Source organism: Parasteatoda tepidariorum, chromosome 9 (genome assembly GCF_982258835.1).
Source record: "Parasteatoda tepidariorum strain Cologne lab strain chromosome 9, Ptep-v5.0, whole genome shotgun sequence".
NCBI classification, from domain to species: domain Eukaryota; kingdom Metazoa; phylum Arthropoda; class Arachnida; order Araneae; family Theridiidae; genus Parasteatoda; species Parasteatoda tepidariorum.
The window spans coordinates 82,611,338-82,638,372 of record NC_141763.1 but is presented as its reverse complement, the minus strand read 5'-3'; the positions used below and the strand labels follow the sequence as shown (position 1 = coordinate 82,638,372).

The 27,035-nt window shown below is 30.1% G+C and overlaps 1 protein-coding gene across 2 annotated transcripts; it reads left to right on the top strand.

Moving 5' to 3' along the window:
* Positions 1-1,102: 1,102 nt before the first annotated feature.
* LOC107443641 (cytochrome P450 4V2) lies at positions 1,103-27,035 on the top strand. Of its 2 annotated transcripts, XM_087152255.1 has the most exons (13): positions 1,103-1,262; positions 1,419-1,462; positions 3,681-3,897; positions 5,899-6,011; positions 7,317-7,402; positions 13,191-13,381; positions 14,729-14,798; positions 16,627-16,753; positions 18,340-18,522; positions 19,879-20,052; positions 21,801-21,867; positions 23,957-24,136; positions 26,840-27,035. In XM_087152255.1, exons 2-13 carry the CDS (start codon positions 1,460-1,462, stop codon positions 27,004-27,006), a joined length of 1,578 nt encoding a protein of 525 aa, XP_087008381.1. In that variant the 5' UTR covers positions 1,103-1,262; positions 1,419-1,459; the 3' UTR covers positions 27,007-27,035. The 2 variants fall into 2 exon arrangements, with proteins under 2 accessions (XP_087008381.1, XP_087008380.1); XM_087152254.1 differs by lacking the exon at positions 1,103-1,262 and having other exon boundaries at positions 1,322-1,462.

The following is a 27,035-nucleotide window of genomic DNA, read 5'->3' as shown; positions in this document are numbered from 1 at the left end:
CATGCTTTCAACTCTGTAGTTGCATTCCTACGGCCTGTATGGTATTTCTTCCAACAAGTTTAACAATTAGTAATTCTCGAACAAATCATCGAATGTTAATTTTTTAACCTATTGCAATTCCTGGCAACTTTTCTACAGATATTTGCAATTTCAAGCTGCTAAGTTGTGGAGTTTTTGCTCAGCAAAGCAAATTGTACGAAAAGTGAGAAAATAATCACAATAGAGAGCTTAAAATTTCATTAACTTTCAAACAAATTGGAATTTCGAAATAAAAAAAAAACTCTGTTAAGTTCATAAGCAAATATGGCTCTTCTCGCATGCTTTCAACTCTGTAGTTGCATTCCTACGGCCTGTATGGTATTTCTTCCAACAAGTTTAACCATTAGTAATTCTCGAACAAATCATCGAATGTTAATTTTTTAACCAATTGCAATTCCTGCTCACTTTTCTACACATATTTGTAATTTCAAGTTTTTAAGTTGTGGAGTTTTTGCTCAGCAAAACAAAATGTAACGATACGTTGAAAACCTAATAAGTATGGCGGCGGCGATCCTTACGATTAATTATTATAGAAAAAATTTACACAATATATACAAAATGCAACATCAGTTATCTGTTTCTTATTAATTCTCATCTTACTTTGTACTACTTAGTCATTCCTTTAATATTCACATTTTTATTTCAAGTCTTATTTTAATAGATTTGTTCACGTGTTTCAATAACGTTGTAGGGTGATTCCACGGTGAAGGGACAGCTGAAAATTATAATTTAACAATGTTTTTTTATGAATAAAAACAAAATTATTTTAACGAATTTACATTTAGTACGCAGAAAAAAATCCAGATATAGATATACTTACTTACAAAAATTTTTTATCTAGTAGATGCATATTAATTTAATGCTCCCACGAACAATCCGAAATCGTGGAATCACCCACTATCTGCCCAATTTTATTACTTAAAAATCATTACAAAATTTATTTTGAATTTACAATGCAACCGAATTTTCTTGAATCATACTTTGCAGATGGTCCCAAAATCGATTTGTCACCATGAATCTGCATTTCAGTCATTGTTTACCAGCATTGACTTTCACCACTTAATTTTACTTTCTCAATAGGTATGGAAATATACTTTTATATTAAACTGCAATTCATGTTGATAAATAAGGATGTAGGTTTGAAAATTGATAGGATCGAGATTTCTTCGAATGCATAAGTCATTAGAATGTTCGATTTTATCTTGAATAGAAATCAAATCATGGTAAGAGTTCGATGTATCTTTTTTTTATCTCGAAAATAACACCACTGCCTCTATACAGTTAGACTAATATTTTACTCAACTGAAACTTTTGTTTCAAATTTTGTTATTTATTTGATTTCAAATAATTTTTTTCTCTTCGTATTTTTTTTCTTCCAGTTTTCCATCTTGTGTTATAAAATATCGACTTGAAGGCTATCATGGTAAGTTGTTTTTTGACATGCTTAGTTTTACATCATCTGGAGTGGTCGTTTATATTGTTAGATTCTAAAAAAAATGAAATTCATTTTTTTTTTTTTTTTTTTTTTTTTTTTTTTTTTTTTTTTTTGAATCTGTCATAATTTTATCAGCAAAATTCAGAAAATTTTACATTAAGTAAGCCAGATTTACGTTAAATTTTTCTTCAAACTATTAAATTAGAACGAGTTAAAAGATTAGGGGTTAAAGATACGCTGGGGGAGGGGGACAAAGGAAGATGAGTTCACCGTCATGTGACATTTTTAAATGATAAAATGCAAAATTTAAATAAAATAGGACGAATACTTTCTTAGCTATAAAATGTCAAAAAAGCTGTTATTTTTTTATTTTTTTCTTAAGAGCAAAATTCTATCCTATACCAATTTTAAACTCGAAAGGATCATTTTTAAAATAGCCACTTTAAATTAATGTGACAACAAAATTTTTTTGCCTTTAAATTAAAATAGCATTTTTGCATGATGAAAAAATTAATTAAGCTAGGAAATGCAAAAAAAGGGACGCAGGCTTTATTTTAATAATTTATTTTCAATTTACATTACTTTTACTGTACTTTGTTTTGTATTTATTTTTAATCCTACACTCTAAATGTTTCTCTTATAAATCTAAGCAATTGTTATTTTTTCTGATATTGAAAAGTTAAAGAATTTTTACAAAAAATAAATAAATAAATAATATTAAATTAATTAATTAATGTATTAGGAAGAATAGAATTAAAATACAACAAAGCTTGAGAAAATCGAAATTAATAAATTGCTCTGTGTAGCATAATAACAGTCCGTGTTATTTTAGAAAATATCTATTTAAATCTTGCAAGAAAGTGTAATTAAATCATTAAACGTACTTCAGTAACAGTGAGATATTTCAATTCTGTTTGTAAATCTATTTGTTTTACACAATTCATACTATAATTTTTTTAAATGGTTCAAAAATAAGTACTTGCGTCAATTCCAGCATAAAATTTATCATATTTTAAAAGTTCTAGTGGCAATATGTTCGTTATCATACAGTTTTTTTTTAATCCTTTGACTCAGATTTTTTATTAAACATATTTTTCATACCATTTAAGTAGTTATTTTCGATTAATTTAGGTCAAAATAATACATGAATATTGTAGTTAGCATTTTAATAATTACGGCCGGGGAGGCATCTTTAATATACTTAAAGTATAAACGAACAATAAAAGATCAAGAGTGCAAAAACCAGAGTACTTAGGAACAAGGTGAAATGAGCGAGTAGCAATGTAATACGTTACATTGTAATGCAATACGTTAAAAATAAATACAAATAGGAAGTACATAAAAAATCTCCTGAATAAAACCCCATTAGATGTATGTTTAAATATAACAGTATTGCATATAAACTCGTGCAAAACATATAATTATTAAAAAACTGCAGTGCGTCGAATCATTTAGTCTAATTATTACGATACACCAATATAATACCTGATATAATAAATATCCTATATTTATATAATATATCGTCTAATTCATCCAATTGTCGAATTTATATTATATACCGTTTAATTGAACCAATTGATGCACGAACGTAAACTAGTGCAAACCGCTTTTAGTCGCATGAAAACAATAAAGTTGTATAGTATCACCTGTTAATTAAGATTTTACATAGAACCTTATAGTGAGCCTAATAATTTGACCAGAAACTGTACATTAAAACGAAATACTTTGCATTTAATGTACATTACATTTTTCTTGTGCTTTGGAATAAAAATATATCGCTTTTTCTCTTGTACTATTAATTGAGTGGAAAGTTTAAAACTTCTTGCTAATAATGGCCATCGGGTGGCGCAGACGAATAACGAATTTCTGCCAGTTTAGTAAACCTGTTTTTAAATCGAAATACTTCGCCAACGCTGAGAAGCGCTGTATTTCGTAATCTCTTCTTAATAAACAACAACAATGAAAGTGAAAAAAATTCCAATATACGTCCAAGTTTAAAGTTAATTTCGCCAACCGCTCAAAATTTATCCAGATTTTTTCTTATAGCTCAATATTTGTCACCCAATATATAAATAATGTAAGTTCTTCCTGCAATATACTCTCGATATCTTGAACTTCAAGAAATTTTTTTAACGTTCTTTCAACTTTGAGATATCGACAGAATACTATATGCAGAGAGTTAATCTTTTTAAAATGTATTTTGCAGTTGGAGCGTATTTTTACACGAAATTGGTTTGATGATCTACCACTGATTACAGTACTTATCGTTCCTGCCGTAATATATATCATTAAACAATTCTGTAAAGGAGAAGCACTTGAGAAGCCTTTGCCGAGTCCGCCATGTTCAAAACTTGCTCTTTGTTACTCATTGATTAAAGGAGTGAACAAGAGGAAACGTTCCAATACTGATTTCATTTTATGTGGTGAGCATCAATAAACTTCTTTCAGGTCTTTTGTACATGTGTATATATTTAGCAAGAATGAGAGTTAAACCTAGGTTTAAATGGTTAATGTAAGGCTTACTAACCAGCCGACCGGACTGTGTAGGGGTTAAGAAACCGGCCTTGCATCAGAAAGGTTCTGGGTTCGAATCCCGGGCAAGGCATGGATCATCTTTCATTCTTTGCACTATATGTCCTTATTGTGGGACGCACACCTAATATGGTGCTCCTAAGAGAGTAGTCAGCAAATCTGCCCTGTAAATACCTGAAGTGACGAAATGTTAATACAGGTAAGCATTGGAAATGAAAAAAAAGGATTACTATCGTTGTCGGTAAGTCCGGAGAATCTCCAACACCTCCTGGCTAAAAATATGTGACTATGTCTAATCTATCCTAGGCGGCATAGCCCAAAGCTTAGAATGTATGTTGATAAATAGATATTTGGATTATTGACCAGATTTTAAATGTTTACATTTTATAATTATTACACAAATAAGATGGGTGATGAAATTAAACACAAAGAAACACGTTAACATGAAAAAAATGTATAAATTTTTTTAAGTTGTACATATTTGTAATCCAAGCAAATGTAACGCAATTCTGATTAGTTTGAAAGCAGTTTGTATTTTCGCACTGTCAGTGGTTCCTATTGCTTACAACATGCTTAAGATTTTGTAGTGCTTTCGGCATGGGTAGCTTAAAGTAGCGTCGAAAGTCTGCGAGTGATAAGGGGTGGATGTATCCTTAATCAAATAGTCATCAGGATCATATCGTGAGATTTCTTCTTATAGGGATAATTCAAAAATATTTGTTTATGAATCCCTGACGCAGAAAATACTGCAATAGCTAATGCTTCACGAATGCGTAATGCTTCACTTACGCATAAGTTCTTGTAGTGCTTTTGGCATCGGTAATTAATAAGTTCTGTCTAAGGTTTACTGGAAGTAAGTGGTGGATGGATCTTTAATCACAGCCACCAAGATCTTAGACTTTATGCCATTCGACCTTATGAAATTCGTGTTTACCTACCTAAGTGGATTTTATGATGGTTTTAGAAAAGGCTATAAATAAAGTAAACAAAATCCAATTTAGTTTAGCTAGCTTCAAAAAAAAACTTAAAATTACAAATAATATTAAACGTCTTTTGATATAAGTTAAGAAATGAGCTACTTATTTTATACCTTTAAAACATTCTCGAAACTCAATCGTACCTCTTTATCCTAATTGTTTTAAATTCATACCATATACCGGTTTCAGCTAATCACCCCAGTGTCTAACAAAACTTTGAATTTATTTTCATCAAATTTCAATGTTACGTGAGTCATTGCTGCCAGTGTATAAATGTTTGATAATTCACATTATGAGAAACACTACTTAAATCTTGCACAAAAACTGAAAATTTGAACTGCAAATCCTTATCTATTAATCTGCCAATTATCTTCTTTAAAATTCAATTTATATCAATAATTTTTTTTTAAATACACGTACCGATTTTTTCTCAAATATGGTTAAAATTATTTTAATATATTTATATTTGATACTGAGATATTTTAGGCCATAAGCGTCCAATTTTTAAGTAGAATAAAATTAAGGTACACATAAAGGACCTGAGGATTTCTTTCATCCGCAAAAGGATTATTTATTTATTTCTTAGATTGTTTTTAACTTAGCTAAATGTAAAATGATGATGATTATGCTTCGCGAATATATTAATTAATTATGTGACATCAAATTCTATATTTAACCAAATCCATAATCATGTCCATGATAATTTAATATATGGTTTGGTTAAAAATATATAGTTAGTTCTCGGACTAATGAAATATGAATAATTTGCTTATTGTGCAGGTCAAGATTTGCTTTAGATTTTAAATTATTTAAAATTTGGTTTTAAGTTTTGCTAATTCGAGATTTACCAGTTGCAAACTTCGAATTTTGAACATGCTCCAAACAATTGAATGATAAATCATATGCTTTTCCTAGGTCTTCTACAAGTTATTTGTGGATTGTGTAAAATATATGGAAACGAAGGTATTTTTCGTATACATGTGCATATGAAGCCTTTTGTATTCATTTTCAAGCCTGAAACCGCAGAGGTAGAAAATTTTCTTATTGTTTTTAAATTATTTCAATGCATTGAAGTGCTTTAATAATTATAAGTAATTTAAATATTTTACTCGAGACTTGGAATTTCTTAAAACCCAACATTTACGTACTTGTAAGAATAGAAGTAATAGACCCAACCCCGAAAGTTAGCGGATAGGCAAAGCCGTCGCGATAGTTCTACCAGGAGGAACTGAGGTTGAAAGTATACACACGCTCAACCAGTGACCTTTATTAAATATACAGTCCCTGATTAAATTATTAGAATCACTGTAAGATTCTATGTAAAATCTTAATTATCAGGTGATACTATGCAGCTTTATTGTTTTTACGCTGTTGAAACCGGTTTGCACTAGTTTACATTCGTGCATCAATTATTTAAATTAGACCATATATAATATAATTTCGACGATTGGATAAATTTGACAATATATTATATAAATATACAATATTTATTTTATGAGGTCCAGTAATATATAATATACAATATTTATTTTATCAGTATATTATAATAATTAGACCAAATTACTAGATTCATTGTAGCTTTCTAATAATTACATGTTTGGCACGAGTTTATCTACAATATTTTTATATTTAAACATGCATGTAATGGGTTTTTATTCAGGAGATTTTTTATATACTTTCTATTCGTATTTATTTTTAACGTATTGCAATGTTAACCAATAGTACACGAGCGTAAACAAGTACAAACCGGTTTCAGCCACGTAAAAACAATAACCTGATAATTAAGATTCCATATAGAATCTTATAGTGTGACTAATAATTTGGTCAGTTACTGTAAAACCAAATAAGAAAGAGATGGCAATAGGCCAAATAAGTAGTATAAAATAATTACTAAGCTCCTCCATTGGTTAACAAAAAATAATACACTTATGTAAGCCCCAATACATTGTATTTTGTAATGGGCATCCTGTTTATTCACCACGTATTAGGTTTAGGGCCCCTAATAAGTATTCGTTACTTGTAATAAAAAAACTAATTTCTTTGTTTTAAAAAACAAATAAATAAAAACAAAAAAAGAACAAACACTGTTCTAGAATAACTAATAAGGTGCAAAAAGTGGGTCAAATTTTAGCTAACACTTTAGCAAATTAACTTCTCTTAGAAATTGTGAGATTGCGGGTTTACTATACTTCGATAACAAATTCAAATGCTTTTAGACATTGTCAGAAGAAGAAATAATTTTCATTCTGCATACTTTCATAATACTAATACATTAAAAGGATTCAATTATTTTATTCTAGTCTTATCTTGTTATCCAATCTGAATAATTTCAGGCAATTTTGAGTAGTCCAACTGTGATTGACAAAGCAAACGAATATCAATTCCTGAAACCATGGCTTGGTACTGGGCTGCTCACCAGGTAAAATAATCCCTGTTATTTGTAATTTTTACTTCTAATTTGCTTTATTTTGATTCAATAGATTTTATGCATACAGTGTGCAAAAAAAGGGACTACCTTAAATAACTTTTGATTTTAATGGTCAGATTTTCATGTTTTAGGTCTATTGAGTCCCAAGAATGGCTTTAGGGGTGACTTCAAATATGCTAATTAATAAGTGCGGACGGTATTTTAAGTTACAAAATCAGACACAAAAGCATATTTTCTCTGAATAAACATACATTTTTTTGACGGATTTGGATTTCTGACTGGATTTGGATTTCCCAAAATATAAGGGGTAGGGGTCTGAGAAATATGGTCAAAATAGTTTGGTCAGGAGAGGACCTCTCAACGTTAATTTTACTTTTTGCGTATTTCGCTATATCTGGACAACTTTTTAAGCAAATTGAAAAAAATTTTAAGCACAATTCTAAAATTCGTTTATCCAAAGATAATTCCAGGCGAAAAATATAGCAAAATACAAAGTTTGGGCAAAATCGGTCGAATAGCTCCTGAGATATTGGATTTTAAGTATCTGACATTTTTGAAATTTTATTTCTCAGAAACTGTTGGCAGGGGTCTGTCCAGAAATTTTGTGAAAGGTCCGTTTTTCGTGAAATTGTGAAAAAATTACTCACATTCCTTCAACCAGGGTCAGGGTTCGCCAAGTGGGCCCACTTTGAAAAAACCCGCCCGGGTTTTATTGGGTGGGCCCACCTTGAAAAAACCCACTTGGAACGATAAGTGGGTTTTTTCAAAAAAAAAATTTTTTTTACCAAAACTTATTGTTTCACATTTATTTTTATATAATTTATTGTGCAGCATAAATTTGTCAAATAGAGTTGCATGATTTATATGATTAAGTTTTTAATATTAGTAAAGTAAAAGAAACTCAAATATTCATATAATTTTTATAGTAGGTGCTATTGAAAACTTCAAGAGGGTTTTTTCAAAAAAGTAATATTTTAATGATATTAAATCAAATAAAAATTTAAATAATATAGTCTGAAAAGATCAATTTTTTAAATATAGTTGCATGCTTTATATATTAATAAACAGGTAATATAATACATACAGGTAATATAATATATTAAAAAAAATTTAAAAGAAACAATTTTTTTCTTTTTTTGCCAAGTGATACATTAACAAATTTAAACAGTTTTATTTTCTGGCTTAAAAAAAAAAAAAAAAAAAAGCTAAAACTTTTTATAAGAGAACTTTTTAAAATTATTTATCTAAAAATGAAATCCTTTTCCTAGGGTTAATTATTTGAAAACAAATGGGACAAGTAACTGATACTCTTTATAATTATACGTAGTTTTAATTTCACTTTCTATTAATCTTATTATAGAAACATGTAAGACCATTAAATATTTATTTCTGTTTTTTATTTAACTCAAGTCAGATGAAATTTTAGTTTTTACTGATTATAAATATTTACAGATTATAATTTTATAATAGGTAATATCCATATGTTTAATAAATATAGTAAATAAATGTGTGTGAAAACAAAAAGATTAATAAACTTGTTCCTTTTATATTACTGCATTTATATTTTATAATTCTTGAGTTAAAAAATTATGAAACGTAATGCACTTAAAAATAAAGAAGATTCAAATATGTATTAGTGATAATGCGTTATTTAAACTTAATATAAAATACATATAACCAGGGTTCCCCAAGTGGGCCCACTTTGAAAAAACCCACTTGGTGGTTTTTTTCACAAATTGTTTTTTTTTTAAATTTGGTTCAAAAAGAAGTATCTCCTAATACTATCATTGGACATATCGTTGAAGTTAACAAATATTTTAGAAATGTGCATCAAGCACATGGATGGGCAAATGAAAAAAACTGCTTGATGACCAAATGATACTAGGTGGAATTCATATTGTGAGCGCGTAAAAACTTTTGCCAATAATTACCATAAATATGAAGAGATTGTTCTTGAAAAATTTTATATGTCAAAAAAATTAAATAATGTTGGGCTTTACCAATAAACTATCAATTGGGAATAACAGATATCAATTAGTTCTGAAGCTTTAAAAAAGCTTCAACCAGAAAACATTTTAATTTCAGAACCTGTTGAAATATGAATTAACTTACTATCGTGTGATGAATTAGAATCCCATAAACATTTTGTTAAAAGATCAGGCTGTTCAGCCACATCATTTATTAGCATATGCATCCTGGATCCCGAAACAAGGGGACAATTTTTAAATGATGAACAAGACCATTTAGCAGAAAGCTGTCTTTCTAAGCATCATCCAGAATTTCTGCCACGTGTTATGGCATCCAAAATTTCCTATCCTGAATACTTTCCAAAATCAATGATGCTTGACACTGTTATTGAACAGTTTTCATCAAAAAATAGTGGAAAATTATGGCAAAAAAATAAATAAATAAGTAAATAAATAAAATTCCTAGCTTCCACAAAATTTCTGTCAATTCTTTTTTCTTTGCACTCAGCACCAGCATCCTCTGTCTCTATCGAAAGACACTCTTCAACTTTTGGTTTGGTGCAGAGTAAACTTCGAAATAGATTAGGAATAGATAAAGCTACAAAACTCGTAAAAGTGTATTGCCATCTAAGAGAGAAATGTAGACACTTTGAATCTGTTGTATGATAATAATAATAAAGGAAAAAATTGACCTTTTTTTTAAAGTTAACTCTTAACATCTGCTGACAATTTTTAACTATTTGGAGAAAGTTTATCACAATTAAAAAACAGTTAAAAATTAAAATATTACTTTTAAGATTTTTTAAATATTATTTTTAAGATTTCATTTGAATACAATTTATTTTGTTTCTTTTAATCATGTTTAAAAATATTGAAAGCAAACAAAAAAAATTTATTAAGTGATACATTAAACAACAATAAACAAATGTAAAGTTTTATTATCTAATTTTAAAAAAATAAGCTATAACTTTTTATATATGCTTTTTTATAATTTTAAGATTAATTTGTTTTTTGAAACTATAAAGTTAAAATGCATATATTTATCTAAATATTTGAAAAAAGGGACAAGTAACTGATACTCTTTATAATTATACAGTACAGAACCCGTTATCCGGAAATCAGAAAACCGGAAAACCAAAAAACCGGAACGAAATTCAATAAACTTTCTCGCCATTTTTTTAAAAAATAATTTTTTTTCCTCATAAGATTTTAGGATTTTCTTTCTTTTTTGAAAGATGTTTACCTTACCATCATTTTGGAAATAACCATTAGTGTATTACTTCATTGTTTTTTCTTTTTAAGATTATTTCCAAATATTTTTTTTAGTTGGGCATAACAATAAAAAAAAAGGTTTTTTGTAGCGATTCAGAAAACCGGAAAAATCAGTTATCCGGAATAGCGATGGTCCCGATCGTTCCGGATAATCGGTTCTCTACTGTACATAATTTTAATTTCACTTTCTATTAATCGTATTATAAAAACATGGAAGACCATTAAATATTTATTCCAGTTTAATTTTATTACAGGTAAAAGTCAGATGAAATTTTAGTGTTTACTTATACAACACTATTTAATAAATAAAAATATTTTTACAGTAAAATTTATGAGCACTAAATGAAAAAACACAATTTTCCCCGGGTTTTTTCAAATAAAACCCAATTTTCCCCGGGTTTTTTCAATAAAACCCAGGCGGGTTGGGTTTTTTCAAAAATCCCCGGGTTTTTTCAAACCCTGACCAGGGTCCGCTTTTATGAATTTGGGCAAATAGGGTCCGTTATTGCAAAAAAAAAAACTTTTTCAAGGAGTTTTTAAATTGTAAAGACATACAAGATTATGCTCAACACTGTAAAATTATAATTAAAAAAATTAAATTTTCAAAAATAAGCAACAACTGCTGCTTCTAAATTAGAGATGCAACATACAAATATTTGGTATTTAGCCTATACTGCTGAACGCAGAATATTCATTTCGGACGAATAATGGAAGAATCGTCTGCCGAAGACAAAACTTAATTCGTTTACATCCATCTTTCTTGTTTTCTGCCCTGGAAAGGGTTTATTCGATTAACAAAATAATAATGAAGATAAACAAATTTGTGAAGGGTTCGATTAAAAGAAAAATCATTTTGTGAAGGGTCCGTTTTTAAGTTAAAATATTTTGTGAAGGGTCCGTTTTTAAGCTAAAATATTTTGTGAAGGGTCCGTTTTCATGAAAAGATATTTTGTGAAGGGTCCGTTAACGGACCCAAATTTCTTCTAAACAGACCCCTGATTGGGGACCATATTTCCCAGATTGCGGTTATCACCTATATTTTGGTCGTTAGAAATCTGAAATCGTTGGGGGGAAAAGGTATGTTTATTCAGATGAAGTAAGTTTTCGCATCTGATTTCGTTGCTTAAAATATCGTCTGCACTTATATTTCAGTAAATTTAATCGAACCATTAAGAATGAGTCCTAGAACGGGAAAATCCGATCAAAAGAATTCAGGATGGTTTGGGTTTTTTTGGGCACACTGTACTTTAAAGAGTAGAGCAAAAATATAATATTCATTATTATTAATAATCGAGATATGTACTTGTAATGACTATAAGAAACCATTACAAGTAACCAAAATCTGGGAGATATCATAATTTTAAGTGTTCCTTGATTATAACTGTAATCGGGATTATGAGTAATAATGCATGATGCATGTAATATGCATGTAAATATAATATGCATGATGATGCATTTATTGTACATCTAGTACTAATTCAATCAATTCCTTTACTAAACGATATCCACATTTACGGCATAGCTGATGGTTTAAAAACAAATATCTAAGATTGAACAGCGGTATAAGAATTAATAAACTGGCAAATTGATGGCTCTGAATAGAAATCAGAAATTCAATGGATGATCAAATCAGACGGTCAATGAATGAGTCAATTAAATCGAATCAAATAAACGAATCAGAGAATTATCAATGATTCATTTATTTATTGTCTTTTCGTGGAACAACTGATTCTTTGATCCGCTCTTTTACTGACTTTCAGATCCGATCATATGTTCATTTTCTAATTCATTGATTATCTGACCCCATTATTATATATATATATATATATATATATATATATATATATATATATATATATATATATATATATATATATATATATATATATATATATATATATATATACTTAAGTTGCTACTGTTAATTATTTTTAAAGATGTTCATCTGCTTTATAGGTCCTCTTTGAATATTTTTGCAGAGTTTGTAGAAAAAATCTTGGAATCAATGTTTATTCCTTTGCATTTATGATTATAAAATACAAACGATTTTGCTGAGTACGAGAGACAATTTCATTCAGTATCATTTCATGTGGCCGCTTTGAGCTATGACATCCTTTTCCCTCAAGTGACCCATGCATTGATGAACATTTCAAAAATATTTGCCCTCAATCTGAGACAATATTGACTTTCATGATACTTCTTCCTCAATTAAATTCAACTTGTATGAACTTAACCTCCAAAAATAATTTGTCTGTACTGGTAGAAAAATCTAGAATACGTTCGATGGTTATTTTTATGCACTTATGATGGTTAAATGGTCTTGCAGAGTCGAATTGAAAATTCAATCCTGTATTATTTCATTTGGTATCTGAGAGCTATAATATTTAGATTCCTCAACTAGATCCTTTTTTTTTGTTACAAATTCAAATAAAATAAGCCTTAATCGTTCCATTTAATAAAATCACATAAAAAAAGTTTTCTTTGAGGCCACCGACAGTAGAGTTTTAAACCGCATCTTTAATATTATATTTGTTTTTTAGTAGTGGGAAAAAATGGCGTTATAGAAGAAAGTTATTGACACCAACTTTCCATTTTCGAATTTTGGAGGATTTCCTGCCCATTTTCAATGAACAATCCAATATTTTGGTATCGAAAATGAGGAAATTCGAAGCATCAGCTATTGTTGACGTTGTACCTTTGATTACATCTTGTACCATCGATATCATTTCAGGTGAGTTTAAAGTTTTATTTATTTATTTATTATTATTTAATATTGAAAAACAATAACAACGGAATTAACAGTAATAACTGAATTGTGACGGTTTTTATAATCTTTGTAAAGAAACTGAATTCATTGGAGAAAAAAAATTGTTGCATTTATACAAATACTTGAACTTGCCTATTTTGCTTGTTTGGATTTCAAATCGGAAATTAGTTTTTTCCTAACGCTACAGTTTTAATTTTATTTTTTTAAAGGGCATTTTTAAACTATTTTTTGACGAAATGTAGAGGAAAGCCAGTCATTTCACGAATTTTAATAGCACTTCCTTAGCAAAAATCCTAGTTTGTAAACAATTCTACGCCGTTTGGTGACAGCTGATCTATACAGTGTGATTCTAAAAAGATGGGCAAAATTTTAGGAAGTGATAGTACACACCCAAGCAAACAATTTTTATCAAAGAGTGCATGGTCGAAAACAAAGCGCAAAACCGCTAGAGGGCGTCAAAGTTTATGTTCCTATGTGAGGCAAAAACACACAAAGAACGATGAAGTTATAAAAGCAAATTTAATGGCATGTGATTACAATAAGTGTTCAAAACAGTGGCTGGCAGCGGCTATGCACGCAGTACAACGGCGAAGAAAAGATAGGTGAACATTCTGAAACACACCAGGCATATCACGAACTTTCCCTGCAGCGGCCGAGAGCTTGGCGACAAGTAATGCAGCACAGTAACTCGCAACAGGAATGGAGCTTTCACGTTTGCATCAAACAACTTTCCAAATGCGCCAGCACCTTTGCGTTTCGTTTTCGACCATGCATTCTTTGATAAAAATTGTTTTCTTGGGTGTGTAATATCACCTCCTAAAATTTTGCCCATCTTTTTAGAATCACCCTGTATATAAATAAAGGGTTTAAAGTCATATTTTACTACTTAGGTACTTGCAACTTGATGCGAAGTGAATATGAAAAGGCATGTGATTTGAATCAGATTCAACTGGATATCTATAACAGACGTCACGCAGGTGTGTCGAACCCGATTTATTTCTAAATCCACAAATGCTGTGATTTACCTACCATGACGTCACTTGCAGGTATCCAATTGTACAGATCAATGAGTGTTTTTGACGATTTTTCCAGATAAGCGATAGCACGTGTCTGTGTATTGAAGAAAAATTATGGAAACTTAAAAACTTTCTATCTGGATATAATTCTTAGGAACAGTTTTTGGTATAATTGTTACCTTGGGAGAAAAAAAAATTACCGTATCACTATTTTTGCTCAAACTACCTCACAATTTTTTTTTCAATTTTAAATGCACGTAGTATCTTCTTACATTTTTAATACATTCCATTTCAGAAACAGCTATGGGAGTGTCAATCAACGCACAAGAAGAAGGATGCAATGAATACGTGCAAGCAGTTCATGAGTAAGCAGCGTACAGCACATTTCATTGTTTCCAAACTTTAATTTCAGAACTTAAAAAATTTTAAGTGATAGAAATACACAAAGCAGAATAATCTCTAGGGCATACGGGAGAGCCGTTACGGGATAGAGCACTCGTTTCCCAATGTAGTGAAACGGGTTCGAATCCAGGCGGTGGCTGGTCGATTCGAATTCCACACCCAGCTCGCACCAACCACAGTGCTAACGTGAAATATCCTCAGTGCTAGACGAATCATGGTTTAGAGTCCCCTTGCCGTCAGGCTAACAGTGGGAGGTTTTCGTGATTTTCCTCTACATGTAAGACAAATGCGGATTAGTTCCATCAAAAAGTCCACCAAATTTCTCTTAATACTTGACCCAGGTATTCCCTTGTCTTCTGGATTGGGTCAAAATTACAAGGCTACAGATTTGAACACTGGTAGCTGTAAGCCTTAAATTGGGTCGACTGTTCAACTATGGTTATAAAATAAAAAAAAAATAAAAAGGGCATAAGGGATACCGGGTGATCGTGGAATCAGAACTCTGAAAAATAATTGCTTGTCAGCTTACTTGGAAAACAACTTGTAAATGAATTATAGTTTGTTTGACGCTTTTTTACACTTTTAAGCTCTTTATTCAATCCAATGTGTGTGTATATCATATATTCAAATTAATAATTCTGTGTAAGTGATAAGCACAATTTACAAACAATCTTCATATCCCCTTATACTTTTCAAATTTTTTTTCATATGGTTTAAGTTTAGAGCTGTATCTTTCATAGATTACGATTTGAATAAATTCTGACAAAATATAAATTATTTTATCAGTTGCTTGATTCCGTTAAACGGAATTTTAATCTAATTAAAAATACATTCTTCGTTGTGGTCAAAAACATTCACTCAATAAACAGTAATAAAAAAAACATTTGTCCGTTTATCTATCTATCTATCTATTAGATTAAGGTCAGGTGAATTTGAGGGCCAAGACATGACTTGAAAGTCACTGTAATGTTCCTCGACGATTCGACCCGAATGACATGGTGCATTATCCTGTTGGTAAACACCATCGCCCACAGGAAAAACTGTTGTATGAATGGGTGAACCTGGTTTGCAACTATGTTCAAGTAGCTTACAGACGCCAGGGATTGTTCTATGAGGATTATGGGTCCTAATGTGCCCCATGAAAACATTGTTCCTGGGCGAGAAACCATGAAAACCTTGGCGAACCCATTATTATAGATGGAGGTTGGTCATAATGTAATGGCTCTTCGGTATATATATATATATATATATATATATATATATATATATATATATATATATATATATATATATATATATATATATATATATATATATATATATATATAAGCACAGCTTCCAATATTTTTCATCTTCGCGATTTTTGTTAACTGTCTTATTATTGTACTTTTAAACCTAAACCGCGTTTTAATTCACGCCGGTAAGTTTGATTTTTTTTTACATTTTTCTTTTATTTCATGATTTTTTACAACGTAAGGTTTTTTGCGATATCGTCAGATATAAAGAATAATTTTTATCTTAGGATAATTATTCTTTATTCAGAAATATCGCATTTATAGCAATAGATGTGTCTTGATAACGACTATTTGCTTTTACCATTCTTGTTTCTCTACAATTTAGTTTTTTATTTTATTCATGTTTTTCATGTTAATTTGTATATATATATATATATATATATATATATATATATATATATATATATATATATATATATATATATATATATATATATATATATATATATATATATATATATATATATATATGATTACATATTAATTTTCCTTTCAGAATCGGAAACGTATTTTTAATCCGCATTCTTAGGCCATGGCTTTACTATGATTTCATTTTCAATCGGACCTCGACTGGGATGAAGCTTCATAAAAGTTTGAAGATAGTTCATAATTTTACTAGAAAGGTATTTGTTAATAATTTTACTGGACAGATGTTTGTTCATTAGTTTTGAAGGATGTGTGTAATTTAGGGCTATGTAGTTGGAGTAATTTTTACAATAGTTAGTTTGTTTTTTTTTTACCTTAAAATGTTTTTTTACCTTAAAATGTTTTTTTTCCTTCACTTCAACCAGCACTATATATTATAGTTTATCGTCTGTTTGGCTTAGCAAATACTGAAAAAAAAAATATTATTAACTAATATAAGTATAGCTTAAAAGTATTTACTATATAACTATCTTAGTGAATTCGTTGAAGTTGCATATGATTCAATTTATGCTAAGATTCCAATAATGTGCTGCAACCGATGAATCTGAAAAATCTGCATAAATTCAATTTCAACAATGCCAAAATTGATCGAGTGAAAATGTTTTTATTGTTCCCTCTCATCTATTGCAATTTTTCTAGTTTTATTTTGCGCCTTTATTTTCCTTTTTTCTTTGACAACCTTGCGATTTATGTTTCAAATCACTTTTGTTTTTATCATTTACGTCTGGCAAGTCTTGAGAATTCACGTCGATTTTTCAGAGCTAGAAACATTTCGTCTTATACTTCCATCTTCATATTTTTTTTTAATCAAATGAAGATTTTAATCAAGTATAAATATTTGCTGCAATTATTTGGGATTAGAAAATGTCTAACAAATGAAAAAATATTAAGTAACGATAGTAAAGTGCCAAAAAGATTAAAACAATAAAAGTCTGGAATCATGCTTATTTCTTAAATCTATACTCCAGATGGCAGTTCCGGTCTGTTTATAATTATTATTAACTATTTATATTTGAGGAGATTATTAGTTAGATGTAAAATAGATGTCAGCACTCATCAAACATCTATTTTTGCTATTAACTGAAAATATAAAAATTAATACGTATATATTGCACATGCATGTTGCTTTATAATGTAATTTTTTTAAATAAAAATAGGCACTTTTAAGATCGTTTTCTCCAAAATTATACGACTATTACAGTTAACGAAATATTTATTCCGCAAATTACGATCTACAAAAATTTCCTCTTTTTTCAACGACTGTTTTAATTTGCTTCATCGTTTAATGAGATTGCACAGAGCATTTAATGTTTCGCGCAGTATTGGGATTCTGCTCTTACGTTCTTGAATTTTACGTTCAGTAAAACTTGGGAACTTTTTCATGCAGATGGACTGTTAAATTTCATATTAAAAATTAATGTATTCAAATGAGCACCGTTTTTTCTTAATTAAGATAAACTCTAATGGCTAGTTATTGCAACATTCTGCAATGGCTAGTTATTGCATTCTAATGGGTAGTTATTGCAACTGCACTCACTATACATTTTTGCTGTTTGTCGCAAATAGTCGACTAAGTAATATTTACTTTACAATTTACTCACTAAATACAATTTTGTTTGTAGATAACATATGTAATTGTTGTATTTATACTGAAACTCTATGAAATCAAATTTCAGTTCTTACTTACTTGGGTGTCTCTTTTTTTCATTAATACCTTTTATAAAACAAATCGAATTGTACCTAGATACCTCTGTAACAAATTAATCTTTCTTTTCTCCAACAGGTGATAAAAGAGAAAAAAGAAGAACTTCTGAGACAAGATGAATTAGACAAAAAGAACGAGACGAGTTCTCTGTATTCCAAGAAACGCACAGCTTTCTTGGAACTGTTGCTGAAGTACCATCTGAAAGATCCATCATTTACTGAAGAAGATATAAGAGAGGAGGTGGACACTTTCATGTTTGCTGTAAGGAAAGGTGAATTATTTGCATGTTGCCAATTGCTGGTAGGATAAAGCAATTATGTTAAAGATTACTTGAGCAAGCAGCTTTCAATTTAATCTGCCCTGGCATGTCTTTCAAAGGGCATAGCTTATTCAGATTGTGCTAGAAAATCTGAGAAATCAGCTGGGCTTTTGTTGGCAAGCACACTTTCCAAAGTAATTAATACGTTAATAGCAACCAAGAATTAATATTTGGTTTGACTTCCTTATTTATTTTAAAGTATCACTCACTTTGCGTATTGTGAACTTGGGCAATGATTTAGCCGACACAGCAGCATGATCTACCTTCCTCAGACATGAAATTACAGTATTATATCCTTATCGCAACAACAGTAGAATTTCCAAATCAATTTCTCGGGTTTAACAGAGTGCAATAATAAATTACACTCTGTTAAACCCGATGTAGACCATTTGCTTGTGTTGTATGTCTATAGTGCAAACTTTAAGCTAATCCGTCTACGAATAGACAACTAGTCAAATTCTCATTTTGTGACGAAGCTAGGTTATCTGTTAATCGAGCTTAAGGCTTTAAATATTTTCTTCACTTTTGGCATGAATATGAGCAAGGTGGTTCTGAAGCATTCAAATAGGTTTTCCTTTTCTCAAGCATTCACGTAAACCTTGTTACGTAATAGAACCAGTTGAACCTCTTTCCTTGCTTCGGAGATCACCTTATTTATGAGGCAAACATATAAATATTCAAACCGAAACAGCTAAGATGCTCCTACCGGTCCATGTTGTGTATTGGCCATACTAGACTAACTCATCTTCATTTGTTATGTGGGAAACCTCCTCCCGAATAGAAATCTTGTATGGCTTTATTTATGATTCATCATATTTTAATCACTTTCACTGTAACAGATTTCGTTTCACTTTTTTTGGTTCTCGTTCAATCTTCGGTTCTTGCTCTTATCCACGGAAGATTTGTTGGGGGAGCCCGATCATAGTACTTTTTTCTCTTTTTTATGTGCTATTATTTTATATTGTATATAAAAAAATTTTATCCATTAATAATTTTATTTTATTTGTAAGTATATTCTTATCTTAACTAATATTAACTATTTCAAAGAATTTTATTGCATTATCACTTTTAGATGATTTTATTTTTATTAGCTTTGATTGTTACAGAACTATTTTATCAATGTTTAATGTATTTAATGTAATGTAATAAGTGTAGAATGCATTTTATCTTTTGATCTGCATGAAAGTTTATTTGGCGCAACGTGATCTCATTTGTTCCTTGTGCCATTAAGCCCTACATTCATTTAAATAAAAATATTTGAATAAAAATGTAGAATGATATTTCTCCCAATGTTTTAGGGTCACGATACAACAGCTATGACTATTTCCTTTGCATTGTGGCTAACCGGATTAGATGAAAATGTGCAACGACTCATTCATGAAGAATTGGACGATATATTTATGGGTGATAATGAGAAGGAAATTTCAAGGAACGATTTATCACGCATGAAATACTTAGAGTGCGTCATAAAGGTATTGAAACTATTTTAAATTACTCAAAATATATTTTTAACTTGGCATTTCTTACAAGAATAAAGCGCCGCACCTGAAGTTATATATGAAACTCTAATACGTTTTTTCAATTTGTAAACTTCTCTGCGGCCAATTCGATACATGGTTTCGCCAAATTTTTCCCCTTTTGAGCTAAAAATTACTTTTCAATGTATTGACATAGTTCATCAATAGTACAATAGTTTATTTGGCATATCATATCCTTATTTTGAACTTTTGCCATTGGACCTTACTGTCAATAGAGATATCTAAGCTGACGTAATTCATTTACCAGTCGACTAAAAATCCATGAATGGCCAATTACAGATGCAACCAATAGGAATACGTTTTGATTGGGACAAGAGTATGAATCGCCCAATAGGAATCGTGCAAACGGAAATTGATTGAATGATAGTGGAACATTGATCTAGCTTTGCCTCTGACCTGGTCATCTTTATTCAATTTGTTAGTAATGATGGGTTTGCCTTCTTTAGGAAATTGCTAGCACTTCGGACTTAAGTTACTCTTGTGATATTAACCTATTTTTGAGGTTAAACCCTGTTTATAACACAAGTTGATGAGCTCACCTAAAGTTGTGTACGTTTGGCTATATATAGTCGATTTAGCATTTTTTTTTTTTTTTTTTTTTTTTTTGGTCATCAAACCCTGCGTTCAACTTCCTGTTCCATTACAATGTTCTAGTAGTTATTTGAACACGTTTCTTTTTATAAATAAAACAATTAAGTAAGTTTAAGTATGTCTATAAAGGTTCATGTCTATAAAAAATTATATTCTAATATGATTTCAAAATCTTTTCATTTAATGAGCCAACTCCCTCTTGTTCAAGGTGCACACAATCCTTGACATTGAAACATATTCCGACTCAGTGAATGAAGCATAAACAACTCTTACAACGGTACTTGGTACTTCAACCATGAATTTTTAACTTAACAGCAAATTTTATCCACTGTTGCTGCTACTTTTTGTACCGTTTTTTAAATTTGTTATACCTTACCTCCTTAATATGTTTTTAAAACCTTTCGTGCCCTAAATCCCGTATTCAATTCAACAACTTTACAGTTTTTAATTGGACATACTTCACACCAAAATATTACTTTTTTTTTTTCCTTTTTTAAGCACATAGTTTTATATTCGTGTGTTTAATTCTATTTTTAAGTTTTGGTGTTTTGTTTACCAATATTTCACACCAAAATACAATTTTTTTCTTTTTTAAGCACAGTTATTTTTTTTTTGTCGTATGCCTGTTTAGGCAGTGGGGTGCGATTGTTCCTGCTTATCAGTGGCGCAATCTATGGCAAGGAATTCGACCTCTGCCACGCCATTCACACAACCACAACCCGTTTATAGGGCGGGTCACATTCACACACAAAGGAGAAAGGACACAGAACACACACAGAGAGAGAAAGAAACATCTATCCCTCACCCGGGATTCGATCCCAGGACCTTTCTGATGCGAGGACAGTTCCCTGCCCCTACACCGGCCGGTCGGCAAGCACAGTTATTAATTCATGTATTTAATTCCATTTTTAAATTTTGGCGTTAATTTCACCTATTATGAAGTGCAATATGGCTCTTGAACTAGAAATAAAACTAACTAAGCAAACTTGTGAATATGATTAATAGTCGTTTGCTTTACCCACATGTTTAAAAAATTATCTGAATAGAAACAGAAATAATATCAAACATATTTAATGATTCGAAATTTACAGGAAACTTTAAGATTGTATCCTCCAGCACCACTTTTTGGTAGAGAAGCCAATGAAGCCTTCAAGATAGGTAAGTAAAATTGTTCCAGATTTTTCTTGGTGTGTTGCTATTAGATTTGCCAAACCATATATACAGCACACATGGGCGTAGCTTCAAAGGGGACACTTGCCGCTTCTAATAATTTCCCAAAACTTCCTAGTTTTTTTTTAAAGTGGCTCTTAACAAGATGGGGGATATATGAGTAGTAAAAAGAGAACGTGAAACTTATTAAAAGTTACACATTACGTAATTAGAGAGCTCCATCCAGTGGCTAAAATAATAAATTTTGAATTGGAAAATTAATGATAAAATGTGTATTTTATTTTTCTTCGTGCGCACATATAAACTGATTTGTGTGACTCATGAGAAGGAATTTTTCCTGATTGCATTTTATTTCGAAAAGGAACATTATTGTATTATTTTTAAATAACCAGCTGTCTGCTTTGAAATGATTACTTTTGTGAAAATATGTACCAATTTTATTTTTTCTCTTTCCTTTATTATTTTTTTAAATTTGCACTTTAATAAACCTCTGAAGAGGATAAATTGTCTTCTTCGTTATCGTAGATTGATAGTTGATAAATCAATGGATTGGGGTTAGCTCCTATATTTTCAAAGTAATTCTTGGAAGAGTACATTACAAAAATGTAACGCATTTTTGTAAGGTTGTTTTGAGGTTTATTTAAAATTGACTTCAAAAACAACTTTAAAAAATTACATCGCAAGATTTATAATCAAGGTCATACACCTTCATTACAACAAAGATAATTTAAAGATATTTAGAAGTTGTTTTATTCACATCATCTAGGTTGTTTTGAAATTAAAAGAAATCTACCTTAAAAGGGTCCAGAATAGAGAGGTTGTTTTAGAGATGTGCATGTTATTTTTTTCTACCATTCAAGCAAATAGGTACATTTGAGATAGGAATATTTTCACCCGACTCTAACTAAAGGTATTGCTGTGCTATATATGAGATTGATTTTATGAGGTGTAATTGAGGTTGAAATCGAAGTTTATTGATGAGGTTATTTTTTGAGCAAAACATAACCTCATTTCCTACCTCAGATGTTTCTTTCCCTCCGGCAACTTCAAAACAGTCAACTTCAACCGCATTCTATCTACAGAACAGAGTAATTATTTTGATTGTTTTAGGTTGAAGGGATTAAAATTTTTTTATAAGGGTTTAACTTTATTTTAATTATTTCAAAAGACCGAATTCGTTCAATGGTTGACATTAATAATTTAATTTTTTAAAGCGATGTAAAAAAAATTTATATTTTACAATTCAATTATTTTTGACTTTTACAAATAAATTAATAAAAAAATAATAAATAATTATCAAAAATTATTTTTTATATGGAATTATACTTAGATAAAATAAATAAATAATTCTGTGTAAATTTTTTCGATTCGCTTAAGAACTTCCCGGAATATAGCTAACTACACGAAAAGCGAAACATTAAAAAGTCCGTACTTCCAACTACTCTCTTACCTAAACTGTAGGACCATGTTTTATAAATTCAAGAATCCAAATTTGTCAAAAGAAAAATGCCGTTTTTTCAGAGATAATATGTTTATGTGTCTGATTTTGCAACTTAAAATATCGCCGGTTCTTATTAATTAGCATACTTATAGGAAGATCCTCTTACCATTAAGATTGATTCTTATTACGTAGAAATCCGATCATTAGATCAAAAAGTTATTCAGGGTGTTCCGGTTTTTATTTTTCGCACTGAATTATTTTACTATATATCATTTTATAAATTTCATGTATTTGATAAAGATGAATATGTATTTAACTTTTTGATCTGTATTAATATCTATAGTTTGATCAAGCATTGGTATCAGTGAACAGTTCATTCAAATCGTGCTCGATCGGATATTTATACTGCAGTTATCTGTTAATACATTTAAACTAAATGAATATACTTTTGATTATAAATGGAAAAGAATTTCTAAATAATTTTAAATTCGCATGAATTTTTTGATGATAAATATATTATGATGGATACAAATGCTTGAAAGAACTATGATAAAAGTTAATAAATAAACCATATTGCTACCACCATTTATAGTTCTAAAAAAAATGAAATAATAACTAACCTTAATACGATTTCAGGTGAATACACAATTGAGAAAGGAACGTTTTGCTTAGTAATACCCATGGAACTCCATCGAGATACCAAATCGTTTCCTAATCCTGAAAAATTTGATCCAGAAAGATTTTTCCCGGAGAATGTTGTTAACAGACACCCTTATGCGTTTGTTCCATTTTCGGCTGGACCAAGAAATTGCATAGGTAAACTTATACTAAGGTTACTACTGTTAGATTTTTAAAAATTGAAAACAAATTTCATTGGAAATCATCCAACTATTACGTAGTAACTACAACTGATTATTTATTCTATAATTTTTCTAATGAACGACGAGAGCCCATTTTTAAATTTACGAGAATATCTAACTTGGAACTTTAAAATTATGAAATTTGATTGATTATTATAATCGTCAAAATAATCGTAATCGTAATTCATAATAATAATCATATCGTCTAAATTGGAATGTTAATGCTCTTTCATCCAGGACAGGGCAGCTAAGTGAACATGTTACACATGGTGTAATAAAATGTAACCGAAGAGTGAGGGGGTTTAAACCCCCAGTTCTTACAAAATAACAACGTGCTTTAAAAATTAGAAGCAAAACCTTACAAATTAAAACGCATATAAGTAACTAATTAACCATTTTGTTTTAATGCGCAAAAACTATAAGACTTTTTTGAAATTACTAACATGTGTTGAAAAATGCGCAGGGAGAATAAGGGAATAAAATAATTTAAATTCAATAATTTGTTTGGGAATTACTAACAGTTAAACTTTCTTTAAAAAATACCATGCGGGCCGCCCTACAAACAGCAGGAATTCAACTACAGAGTTGAATTTTAGTATGCTGAGGGGGACTTATTTGTTTGCGAACTTAACACAAATTTAGTTTTTGAAATTCCAATTTGTTTAAAAGTTATTGAAATTTTAAGCACAATTTTTTCGCACTTTGCTTTTCAATTTGCTTTAATGATCAGAATCTGTAAGATTTAGAAAATTTCAATTGACAAGTTGTGAAAAAAAATGTACGAGGTGTTCGATGAAATAAAAAAAAATGACGATTCGATTGTTAGTTCGAGGATTATTAACTGTTAAAACTGTAAAAAAAGAAAAAAGCATATTGGCCGATCTACTACCCGCCGAAATGCAACTGCAGAGTTAAAATTTGACGTGCTGATAGGATCATTTTGAATTGAATGCTATATTGCAATTTGTTTCCCTCTTAATAACAGTTATTAGTCCATTGTTGTCGAAACTTTATCTCTCTCCTGATTTTTATTTTTTAATTCGATTTGATGTCAAAAGTAACAGCAACAAAAATTTATAAATAAAAAAATAAGACTGAGGTGAGATGTTGATAGATATAAATCTTTACATTTATATCGAAATTTTCAAAAAACATGAAGACTGAAGAAGGAAAACTGTGTCCAACGCGAACTGTGGTATGATATAAAGTTATTTAGAAACTTTTAACGAGAACAATTACTTCTCCTTTATTACTTCTTATTGTATCACACAATCTGTATTCTTAAGTTTAAACTTTTGTTTTCAAGTACAGTTGACTATTTTTCAAATCCAGGTATCTTTTCGTTTCGTAACGATTAAGAACATTCGTAACGATTAAGAGCGTTAGAAACGTTTCGTTTCGTAATGATGAAGAGAAATGAAAACTGTTTCCAACGCGAACTGTTGTATGATGTAAAGTTATTTAGAAACTGTTAGCAAGAAGAAAAAAAAATTGCTTCTCCTTTATTGCTTCTTTTTGTGTCACACATTCTGTACTCCTAAGTTTAAATTTTTGTTTTCTAGTACAGTTGATTATTGTTCTAATCAAAGTATCCTTTCGTTTCGTAACGATTAAGAGCTTTCGTAAAGTTTCATTTCGTAACGATTAAGAGCGTTAGTAACGTTTCGTTTCGTAACGATGAAGAGAGATGAAAACTGTTTCCAACGCGAACTGTTGTATGATGTAAAGTTATTTAGAAACTGTTCACGGGAAAAATTACTTCTCCTTTGTTACTTCTTATTCTGTCTCACTTTCTGTATTCCTAAGTTTAAACTTTTGTTTTCAAGTACAGTTGATTATTTTTCAAATCCTGTTATCCTTGCGTTTCGTAACCATTAACATATTAGCAAAAAGTGCTTCCAAAAAATTATATAAATTTTTTATTTTATAAACAAAATTATCATTTTTAATCGACTTTTAAGAAACAAAATCAATGACGTTTGCGAAACCAATCCGAGGGTTGGTAAGCGGAGCGTACAGGGCCTCGTACAGGGCCTCCTTTGTACAGTGCGCAAAGCAAAAAACGAACCACTATGAATAACTTTTGATCTTATGATCGGATCTTCACGTTCTAGGACTCAATCTTTAAGGTTCGAGTGGGTGACCTCAGATATGGTATTTAATAAGTGCAAACGATATTTTAAGCTACGAAATCAATCAAAAAACGCAATATCTCTGAAGTAACAAACCTTTTTATATTTTAAGCTACGAAATCAATCAAAAAACGCAATCTACAAAAACGCAATATCTCTGAAGTAACAAACCTTTTTTTCGACGGATTCGGATCTCTGACTCTAAGATTGAGTCATAGACTGTGAAGATACGGTCATTAGATCAAAAGTTATTTTAAGTGGTCTGTTTTTTTTTTTTTTTGTGCGCTGTTCATTATAAATTTCGAAAATTTACATAAAATATTGCGTAGAACATACGAACATGAGCGTGCAAATTGTCATGGGAAAGTGAATATCTCATATTAATGACTCGCACTACTGAATGACTGTCTAAAAACCAAGCAATCTTTCTTTCCTGTAAATAAACCTATAATAATAACTAAGCAGAATACATTTGTTCCAAATATATTTTTGGATGCTTTATTTACGGATATTGTTCTTTTTTTTAGGTCAAAGATATGCCATAATGGAATCAAAGACAGTGCTGGCAAACATTTTTCGGAATTTCACCGTCATCTCTAAAGATGCTAGAGATAAAGTCAGAGTGTTGCCCAATATCGTCATTAGTAACATAGATCCTTTGAGATTGTATTTCTCACCGCGCAACCAAAGGTGATTTCGAAATAAAAATGTAAATAAAGTAAA

Bases quoted from the DNA above. Each gene is read 5' to 3' on its own strand.
- LOC107443641 (XM_087152255.1), top strand. The intron at 3,898-5,898 runs GTGAGCATCAAT...TGCTTTTCCTAG, and splicing joins TACTGATTTCATTTTATGTG to GTCTTCTACAAGTTATTTGT. The intron at 20,053-21,800 runs GTATTGAAACTA...CGAAATTTACAG, and splicing joins ACTTAGAGTGCGTCATAAAG to GAAACTTTAAGATTGTATCC.